This window comes from Phaethon lepturus, unplaced genomic scaffold (assembly GCF_000687285.1).
Source record: "Phaethon lepturus isolate BGI_N335 unplaced genomic scaffold, ASM68728v1 scaffold32031, whole genome shotgun sequence".
Lineage (NCBI taxonomy): Eukaryota > Metazoa > Chordata > Aves > Phaethontiformes > Phaethontidae > Phaethon > Phaethon lepturus.
The window spans coordinates 44977-56068 of record NW_010517510.1 but is presented as its reverse complement, the minus strand read 5'-3'; the positions used below and the strand labels follow the sequence as shown (position 1 = coordinate 56068).

The following is an 11092-nucleotide window of genomic DNA, read 5'->3' as shown; positions in this document are numbered from 1 at the left end:
CAGCGAGTTGCGGTGGTGCTGTGCTGCCGCCTCCCCTCCCTCCCTTCCCCCCGCGCCTCTGGAAGAAAACGGGTTTTCCTGTTGTCGGGGAGCGTAAATCAGCTTCATCTAAAATCCGGGCAGTGCAAGTCCATCACATCTTCCTCCTAGCCGCCTGCTACACCTTGCGTGAGCCAGACTGCAGAGCTCCCGGTGCCCTTCTCGCTGTGCGGGGCTGCTCGTGCTTCCCCCTGTCTCAGAGGCAAAAGCAGAAGTGGAATCTGCTCACGCTGACAGCGGTTCCTTCCCCGGTTGTTGTAGCAGTCGCTGACCTCCAGGCACTATGAATAAACAGCAAAGCTGGGAACAAAAGGAGTCTTCTGGCTGCCATTATCTCACATTAACATAGCAGACGCGCTGCGGTGTGAACAATGCGAGTCTCATTCGCCGATAATCAGCGAGTACCCAGGCATTTGGATTACCAAGGCAACAGGCAATGGTAGAATACTGGGTGGGTGTGTTTTTTATTGTAAAGGAGCAGTCGGATATGGAAACCCAGGTATATTGATAAAGCAGAGCAGAAGGAATGCCTGGTGGCAGGGGGGGACTGAGGGCTCGCGGGGTTGCATTCCGACACACGTGAGATAAGTAAGGCATGGATGAAGCAGGTCTGTGCTGTGAGATGCAGTAAAGATTAAACTGCATTTGTCAAGCTGAAAACGATCGTAAGATAATTTCAGCATTTTGGAAAAGGTAACAGGTGGCATGTTAATAACAGGGCTGTTACCGGTGGATTTTTGTAACTGTAATCTGGGCTGTAGTAACGCGTTGCATGGTCTACTTGTGTGACAATAGAACTGGGTGTGATGCTTTAATTTTTTTTTCCTTTGATCGGGTGGATGCTGTAGTCCCATAATGTCAGTCGGTGATAACCCCTTCAGCTTCTTTCGAGGCGGGAGAGGGTCTCAGTAGCGTTTTTGTTTCTTACCTGCATAGCTGTGATCGTTTGTTCCACATGGACAGAGATAAGTTGTGTTATCTCTGTGTCTTTGCGCGTGTGCACGCACACGTGTGCGTGAACATATATGAAATCTGTAGCATAGCAGGACTGTGTGTATATGCAGGGGGGTTGTGGGCGTTTGCAGATTCAGAAACTTCAGAATTGATGTGACTATTTGGCCTGATTAATTTTTCTAATTTCAGGGGTTAGATTCAGATGCGCTAACTTGCTGAGGAGCGTGGTACTTTGCAGGCACGGCTCTCTAACTGGTGAGGCTGTGTGTAGAGTAAGGCGCCAGGAAGCAGCGGCAAGCATGTCACAGCCTGACCTGTAGCAACCCAACGTGAAATGGAAGGCAGCGTTCCCACCTCGTGCAGTCATAAGTCATCCAGGCCTCACAGGCCTTGTCAGGACTATAAAGAAAAAGTTAAGGGCTTTCAGCTTCCAGGGGCACTTTGTATCACCTGCTGAGCTGCCGGCTCAATTTTGCCATCTCAGTCTCCACGCAAGCGGCTGTATTGTGCGTATGTGTGTGGCTGCATGAATGGTTATTGTAAATGTGTGTGTTGATATTTAAAGGAGCAGAGGCAGGGGTGATCGCCACCTGCTAGCTGCAGGTGCCATCCAAACCACCGAGCTGATAAATGGCTTGCTGCTTTCACCTTTTGACTGCTTCACCTGTATCTGCTCACCTAGAACGGGTTCAGAATGCTTCTGTGTTTTCAAACGGTTTGCCAGAAAACAGCCTTCCTTCTTTTTACAGTGAATTATGAAATTTCTAACTGCTTTCAGTCTTCCTCTTCAGTTGATGTTGCTCATAACCTGGTACAGGCAACATCCAGTACTGAAACAACACTCGAGGTAATTCCTTCTTGATAGGGGAGGATTAGGGTATGGATCCTTTGTGCATTTGGAGTTGGGAGAAGCGAAGCTTTCCAAAGGGTTAGAGAACGTATTCATTTAGTTGGAAAGAGTGAAGGGAAAAAACAGACATGAGAAATTGTGGGGGGAATAAGTTTTGGAGCTGTATATTTTCTCTGTAAGATCTGAATGTTTGGAGTCACGCCATGAAGAAGTAGAAGGAAATAAAGTCTCACAGAATGGCTTTTTTCACTTTTGCATTACATAGAAACACTCAGTGATTTGGATGGGACTCTGTCTTACATGTTTGTTTAGTGAAATACATGATGGAGCCTTAATTTATGCCAATACAATTTAAACTTTTTCATATAATAATACTAGAGAAATGTATATGAGGAAGGTATGCATCACATAGGCGGCATCAGTCAAAAGTAGATTACTGCTAGCCATCCAAAGCCAGTATTAGTATACAAACTTACTACACCGCCCTTTTTTTTTTCCTTGTCTTTAAACACCTTAGTAATACTAACTGTTCACAACATTGGCTTTTAGTTTGCTTTCTGTCAGTGTGTGATGTACAGAGGTAGTTATTCTTTGTGTTCTTTACAATATGTCTTCATGTTTCCTTGCTGACTGTAAGTGGTCTTCATATCCTTCTGACGCGGGTGTCTCCTTGCTCTGCCATATTCCTCCGTGTGAACAGAGAATGGATTGTGTAGAGTGGTTTCGGTAGTCTGCAGAAAACACAGCACAAAAGATCAAGGGATGACTTGGTTAAATTTTGTGTTATAAAAAAATTTTAGTAGTAATGACAGAGATATTTTCAGTGGAAATTTTACTAGAAATAAATAAAATAAAAAATTCCTTAGATCTGTTATTTATTGATAGATTGTCAAGGATTACTGGCTTATCGAATTGGGAAAAAATTAGCTGAAGTCCTTCCTGGAGCATTTTATTGTTGCAGGAAACTGCTAATAGTGTTCCATCTGTTCTTGCGATTTTATTTTTAAAGAAGTTATGAGGTTTTGTGTATACTGATACAAAAATTCCAAAAATGTGGTGAAATTCATGCCTGTTCCATAACATAAAAGGAAACAAGACTGTTGAAATTCAGTATTTGCACTGCACCACACAGAACAGCCTTTTTCTTAAGTGAGAGTATGCTTAAAATAAGTTTATGGTGGTGCCCTAATCAAGAAGTGCTAACTGAGTCCGTATTAATAATTAAAGCTACATGAGTGGTGTTCATTCGAGAAAACCCAAGTAAAACAAAAACTGAACCTGAATGAAAGAAGCTAAGCTGCCTAGCTTGTGAGGCAGTGCGGGCACAAAAAGCACACACTGGTGCTACAGTTACCTGGGGCTTTATTTCCTGTTCTGGTTGGGGGATTTGCGATAGTTTTCCACTGCAGACAGGTGAAGTTTTAGGGGAGAAGAGGGGTGAGGCAGGAGCAAGGAGCCTTCTGTGGAGGTTGTTATGTTTTAGTTTGTATTAAAGTAGTGTCACCTAGAGGCTCCAACCAAGAATACAGCCAAGGGGTGCTGGGCACCCTGAGCGCACACGCGCCCAGAGGCAGTTGTGGGGGCAGAGCAACGTGGACACAGAGAGGTGCCGGTGGGCAAGGGCAGGTCAGGAGCCCCGGTTTTGGACTGTATTTGGGCCATTCTGATTTTTGGCCGTGTGTAGCTGCAAAGGAGTGCTTGGCCTGAGTAGATCTCTGACACCTCTCTCCTGGCTGTCAGATGCTCTCCTCTGTAGGTGTCCGTGGGTGAGAAAATACGACGTCGGGGAAACGACAGTCAGTGTTACACTGGCAATTACCTGCTCATCTTGGCGTCAGCTGAAGAAATTATCATAGAGTCTGTAGATTTAAAGGACTGTGTGGACTCTGTGTGTCAGCTACCAGTCAGTTAGGTGGGATGACTATGCTTCAGAAACATTGAAGATCCTTGCGAAACTGTAAAGCGGGCTTTAGAGTAAGCAACAGAGACTAATCACTGAAAGACCAGTTGTGGGAAATTTGATTGCAGTGCTTGGAGTGAAAGGGTTTTTTGAGAAAGCCAACATCTGGTGCTTTTTGGAGTAGTTGATAGGTTTTCAGTGTTTAAAACTGAGGTGTTTTATAACAGTAGTGTTTTAGGCACCTGGCCCTCTCAACAAGTGATGTGGAAAATCAGCGGGAAGGTATAATTCTGGTTTTTACCCTCCTCCACAACATGTAAAGTACCAGTGCTCTAGGGATGAGTACTTCACTAAACCGTGTGAATCTCTCCTTCCTCAATCAATGAAGACATGTAAACAGAGTATCAGATACACATACAATTGCTTTAATGACAACATAAACATATTTAAAATTTTTAAATAATGCTACAAACCCTGTATAAATTGCAGTAATTCACTAGTATTAATTTGCGGAGCTCACTTTTTACTAAGCAACTTATATTAGAATTAATTAACAGTCTGTGTCTGACACGAAGTCTGTAACTATTCCAAAGAGGCTGGATATCTGTCTGGTTCTGTTTTCCTAGTACTGAGATTAAGAGAAGCTGTTTAGACGTAAGTACCAATGTACTTCTCTGACATGAGTGTTGTATTACCGATAGTTTCAGTACATTTGCCAGCAGCTAAGAAATCCTTCCTCCTTATTCCTTGATTGCAGCTTTACTACATTGTAGTTTGAGAAGTAATTTCCCTCCATCTCTTCCTCTCTGCTCTATGGCTTCCTCTGCTGTTTGGCCTTTAATGCTGACCGGTAGTATGTATAGGTTCATTAACACTATTATAAATTTAGTCAATACTCTTTTAGTGGACTCCAGCTGAGCCCAAACTGACTCACTGCCCTCCAGGGTGTAGTGAGAGACTTAATTACCCTTGCACCATTCAACAGGAACAATGTCGTGGGCAGCATTTTGCTGTGGCTGGAGAGGTTGAAGCTTGTTTCTCTGTTGGCTGCCATTTTCAAGTTTAGAGAAAGAGATTTTGGAATAATTTAGAGCTCTGTATAATAACAGCAGAAAGCCACTGCTCTTTTGCAATTGAGAATTGGATTGGTCACGTTTCATTACAGTACTTACAGGGCTTTTCCTTTGATGGTGGGAGTATTCCTTTGGGTTGTGTAAGGACAGAAACGCAAGTTGAAAGAGTGAAGTGGAGGGAATCCTTCAGTTGAGTGGCACGTGTTTCAGCATCTCCTGCTGCTTGAAACCAAAGAAGCCTTCACACGGTGGAGGAAGGTTGGGTATTGTATCCAGTATGGCAAAAGTCATACTCAAACATGCACGTAATTGGTGATGGGCCAGAGTAACATGCTGGGCAATGCAAACCACAAGAATGCCGTGTATTTCTCATTGGGGTAACTAAAGTGAAGTTTGAGTGAAGTGAGATCTAGCACAGTAAGTGTAAATTAGGGTGTATAAATTGATGTTCCATGAGGCACATCCATCACTATTTCAGTGTCGCCTACCGTAATTTCTTACACTGACGTCTGCAATTTGGAGCTAAGTCCTGTGTTGGATAATGTAATAGTCACATGATTCAATGTGTGCAATGAATATTCTCAACCTGGTCTTTTTTTTTTTTTTTTTTTTTGAACTTTCATGTGTTATGCTGGGTCCTGTGCTGGAGGCTTCCATCGTATGTCAAGAATATGGTTTCTTGAAGTGTCACCCGTTTTAACTGTAATACAGTAAAAATTGAGCAATTTACTCTTCTTTGTAATTAGATGAAGTGATTGTATAGTCTTTGAGAACCCAGTGCAGCCTTCCACTAAACAAATGCTCCGATTCTACCATTGGAAAGTGCGGATGAGTAATACATGAAATCTCTTACGTGTACTGAAAAGGAGAAGAACGGGTTAGAGAAACATGCTTTGGAGGCAAAGAAAGTGAAGAAATGGTTGTAACTTCTTAACATCAGGCTAAGGTATCGCTAGCTCAAAGTTTGAGTATGCGTACAAACCGTACAGCATATTTGCGTTGGAAGAACCTTCAGTGATGCTGTGATTTGATCCCTGTCTCATTACCCTTCTTATTTACTCATATGCTTGCAAAATATTTGCCTTGTCCCTCAGGTTTTATTACCTGTCCGCAGCACATCAGTGGGGAATAGAGAGGAACAGCTCCAGTGAGTCCTTTAGCTGCATATGTCATGGAGAGAGCTTCTTTGTAGTCGTTGAAGTATACAAACACTCATATGTGCCATAAATAACCAAGCAAATCACAGAGCAGACATCATCAAAAACAGTCAGAGAAGGAAGTAAAGTAGGAGGCATCATTCAGAGCCGGAAAAAAGAGGAAAGCTTCATAGCAGTCAGAAATTCTGTGTTAGTCATCATTTGTCTCCACGCTGGCGGAGGGGACTTGCTGAAGCATTGTGTCACTTGCAAATATTAGTCACTGAAGCCATTGTCTGCGCCTCTGAATGAGAGGGGGGAGATTTTCAGCCTTCTAAGGGAAAATACTATTTTTTTAAATGGGCTAGGAGGACTTACTGATTGCAAGGTGTTAAATAGGCCCTTATTCACACATTGTTCTATATAGATGCTGTCGATGTAAACATAACATGTCAAGCATCTTATAGAGAATGACTATTTTCCATTAATTTTCCCTAATTATTTGTTAGGGGAAATTATTCTTTTCCCTAATTTAATATTCTAATATTTTTCTGTGATTTTATTGCTTAATTCAATTTGGGTATTTTGAAACAAAGAAGTCAGTTTAAATTCACAGTTATGTTCTAATACAGTGCTGTGCTGGCACAGCATATTCTGGAATTTGTTTGAAATTTCCCGGTTGTTTGTAAAGTGTATTCACTGTTTCATTTTACCTTACACGTTTGCTGTTGCTGTTATTAGATTATTGGTTACCTGGGACATACGCAGTTTTTATCACATGTGTGCACACTTCTTTGTGCAATGTAATTCCCATTCTTAAATGATTTCCTCTAGGTGTTATGAACAGGCTAAAGAATGAGCGCCTAGGTAGTCCTTGATTTTGGCTCACAGCACACAAGGAAGGAAGAAGTGCTCCAAGCCTGGAGTCCTGTCAGGGGGGACATGGGAGGGTCAGCTCCCTGCTCTGCCACAGAGCCCCTTCTAGGACTCGGGCAGGTTTGTTGTCTCACCACGTCTTGTATGAGTTGGTTGTGTGGCCCTTACGGTGCAGGCTTTGAAGCACATGGATGCAGGGCTCGTAGAGCCTGTATGGATTTTTTAGGCAAGGCAGCCCTGTATAGAAGTCCAGTAATTCCAGGCAAAAATGTAGTTCTTGGTTTAAAATACAAGTCATTGGCATTTGAAAATGAGAGCGCAGTGTGTGTGTAATAAATGGTGTGTATATATATCTAATTGAGGAAAGATCACATGTGTCTATGTGTACATATATGCAAATAGAAATCTAATTTACAAGTTAATAGTATCAGAATGAGCAAATTTCAAGTGGGATATGTTTTACAGTGTTGGGATTAATAGTTACTTTCACTGGATTTAATATGTTTCATTAATTACACTAGCTGCGTACCTATCGTGTGTTCATTTTGAAGCCACTAATGCTTTTGTATGAAAAGAACTGTAAGGAATGTTTGCTTGTGTCTGTGGACAAAGGTAGTGGAAAAACCCAATCCTCTCATCCACATATTTATCTGAAAGATGTGTTGTATATCTGCAGTTGATTTTCTAGAATGCTGATTAGCTAATACTGTTTTTGGCATGCAGCTTATCCATCGTGTGGGAGAACACTATCTGAATTTCAATTTACTTTTCAAAATGATGTTGAACTGCTATTCCTTTAAAGGATTTTCTGGCCATTTGGGGACCCAGTGCCGACAGTGGAGCTGCAGTCTGGTCTCAAAATCTAATTGAATTGATATGAGGCAGCTGAAGCAGTGATTGTTGAAGAGCTTGAGGTGGATTGCAAAAAATAAATGCTTCAGAGCAACTTGCTTAGTGTCCTTTTTTGAAACTGTGCCCCTGAGTTTATTTCTACTTTCGTTGGTAACAGACCTTTATGGTAAAAGCCCTGTGCTTCAATATAGTTAAGGAATTCATTAGTTCTGTGTGGTTTTGATATGATCAAGTTGCTGTTAAACTTTATGCCTCTGAGAATACTAGGCCAATAATGGAAGGAGGGGTGGGAAGTTAAGGTAATGTCAGGTGTTAATCCCTTTGTTCCCGCTAGCAACTTGCCACTGTTTAAACTACCAAAATCTTACCCTCCTCAACATTTGTTTTTGCAGTGATGGGTCTTTCCCTTACGATTCTGTTCCCTGGCAGCAAAATACCAACCAGCCTCCAGGCTCTTTATCGGTGGTCACCACAGTATGGGGTGTGACTAACACCTCTCAAAGCCAGGTAAGCTTCATTTTTATGCTCAGTCCCCTGTCATACGGGTTTTCACTAATGTTTGCAAAATGGAAAGCTTTTTGGAAAATCCTTTTGGGATCGATAACAGTGTCTGTGTTCTCTTTTGTTGTACATGCTGCTTATTTTTTTCCCAGTCATCTCCACTTTTGTGGCATCAGAAAGGAGGCGTCTGAGAGCTCGAGTCAGTTAACTCCTTTAGCTGCATGCAAACGTCAGGCTTGATTTAGCATGTATTTCGCATTGTATGGTTTCAACACTAAAAGCATGATTTTGGAGTAATCCCAAACCTCTTGGGAATTTCAGATTGAATTTGAAGAGTTGTTTTATTGAAAAATAAAATTTCTAGCTAGAGTCACCAAATGACAGTTATTGTTGATTTTACCCAGGGTTGTGTCGTACTTGTGGGCTGGTGAAGTCTAGTGCCAAGCCTGCCCCTATGCTGAGGTGCTGACTACCTGCTATAGGCTGTTCTCTTATCAACCTCTCCTGTTAATACTGCCTTACTTAGCAAAAATATTTCAATACGCATTGGAGCAAAAGCATGAGCTCCTGGCTTCCAAGTGAGAGCCATACTTACAGGATTTTCATTCAGTTCTCTCCACTCTTACCTCTTTTTCTTCTATAATATATATTGAATTATGCTATGCAAAAAAGCATCAACTTTAAGGCAGGAGACGCCAGTTACTTGTGACAGTGTGCCCTCCAAGGGATGTGGCACAAATCAAGCTCTCAGACAGTCTAGCCTTTTCTTACACCATGGATGAAGTGCTCTGAACACATCACCGTCTTTAATGAGTTCAAATGGTACATAAATCTAACTTGTCTTTTCTACCTTTTTCAAATCAAGTGACATTAGATCCCATACAGAATTTTCTGGGGTTTTTTAATTACTTTAATTTTGGTCAGAAAATTAAAAACAAAATTGTTATGTATTGTGCCATTTGAAAAAAAAATCATTCAGGAGCCATATCATATAGATACTCACATGGCAGTTATGTAAGTACTGGTGGTGGCAAAATCTTTCTTCAAAAAATAGAGACAAAACAGTTACGGGACCTATAACATCATTTATTATTGTTGATTTCTTTTCAACACCTTAAAAGAAAAGGTATCCCATCTGGGAGAGAAACACCTGAGTAAACAGGTAGGTCTATGCATTGGCCAGAAAATGGAAATACAGTCTCCTGTGAAAATCTTTCACACTTAAAAAGGCAAAATGAAGGGGCAGGGAGGGGGGATAAAGACTCAGAGCTTTGTTCTATCATAAGAACACTGTAATTTAACATGAACTCTTCATGATACCTCAGAAGAATGTGCAATAAAAGAGAAAAAGTGCTTTGGTAAAAAGAAGAAAACGCTACTTCGGAATCATTGCAAGGAAAGAGAGAAACTCTGAAACGTGAAGCTTAGTTGTAGCTCTTGGGAGCAGACTGAAGTGAATGACAGTGTTTCCTGTAAGTCTTCATGCTCCCCAAGGGAAAGAAATAAGCTGGGTTCACCAATTCCCTTGCACAAATTCCCAAAGCTGATGACTTGGTCTTCTGCAAAAATCACGACCACTAAATTTCTTCTCAAGTAGGAGACAGATGTCCTTGCAGGTGATCCACAAACAGCCATACCTACATCTCAACGGAAATCAAAGCAATTTTGGTTCAGTTGGGAAAAAAAAAAATGCTTCAAACAAGCAAACCAAGTCCTTTTAAAAACAGAACAGAGGACTCTTTTTCTAAGAAGCGATAAAAAACAACCGACAGACTTCTGTACACTTTAGAGGGAGTTACATTCCAGAACAGGTTAAGACACTGAAATATATTCTTTCAGTTTTTGCATCTGTAACACCCTTTATAGTATGCCAATGAGACTGAATATTTGCAAGCTATTTTGAAGTCCTAAATAAAAAAAAAAAAAAGAAAAAGCATGTACTTCCTCTTAATCGGATTAATTTGTCGCCTACAGAACATGGTTCTAGCAGGTCGTTATTGTAATTTTTTTTCATAAATGTGTTAGTTTGGGTTCCATCTAGTTAAAAATATCCTGTGAAGGATAATTAGGGATCAGAAAATCTGTTTGAAAATGGAAAAGGAGAAATCACCAGGAATGTGCACCTAGATATCAACAAGGTGTATGTTGGTTAGAGTTCAGAGTACAGGGTGGTTATATTGTAATTTATCGGTTCCAGGTTTCCAAGATCAACCTAATTTGCTGCATGTACTTCAAGGTACAGCCCCTTATTCTCATGTTTCTGCTCACAGGTGCTGGGAAATCCAATGGCAAATGCTAATAACCCTATGAACCCAGCAGGAAATCCCATGGCTTCTGGGATGACTACCAGCAACCCCGGAATCAATTCCCCTCAGTTTGCTGGGCAGCAGCAACAATTTTCAGCCAAGGCAGGCTCCACTCAGCCGTACCTACAGCAGGGCATGTATGGGCGACCCAATTATCCCGGAAGTGGAGGCTTTGGTGGCAGGTAAGATTTACTTGTGTGAGGTGGAAAACGGATGTAAATAGTTGATGAAGCTTGTTTTAGTGACCTGGCAAAAGTGTCATGGGCTTATTTTAATTACGTAAAGTCTCAGTAGCTGTTTGATGCTGGTTAACTGAAGCGCATACTGCTTTTACAGCTTCGGAAATCAGCTACCCAAACTGCAATGAAATTCATCACAGCAAATGGGAATGGCTTAGGTCAATCAATTAGCTCTAATAGACCCCCCAAATAAAGTTTTAATTAAGAGAGATTGTTAAACAGACCACAGGCTTAGGAATGATTAACATTTAATAAGGCCAGGATGTGAAAGGTATTGATGGTATAATTTCTACGTGCGTATGGAGGAATAAGCTTGAGTATTAGGCAAAGCAGGTTCCTATGTGATGGGGTATTTCTGCCCAAAGA

The 11092-nt window shown here is 41.4% G+C and overlaps 1 protein-coding gene across 1 annotated transcript in view; it reads left to right on the top strand.

Annotated features, from left to right (window-relative positions):
* Nucleotides 1-8072: 8072 nt before the first annotated feature.
* ZMIZ2 (zinc finger, MIZ-type containing 2) overlaps nt 8073-11092 on the top strand; it is a gene marked incomplete at its 5' end in the record, with an annotated part of 33020 nt that continues 30000 nt past the window's right edge. Inside the window, 2 exon segments of the mRNA XM_010296431.1 lie at nt 8073-8187; nt 10452-10669. Of these exon segments, the coding sequence (XP_010294733.1) occupies nt 8073-8187; nt 10452-10669 (333 nt within the window).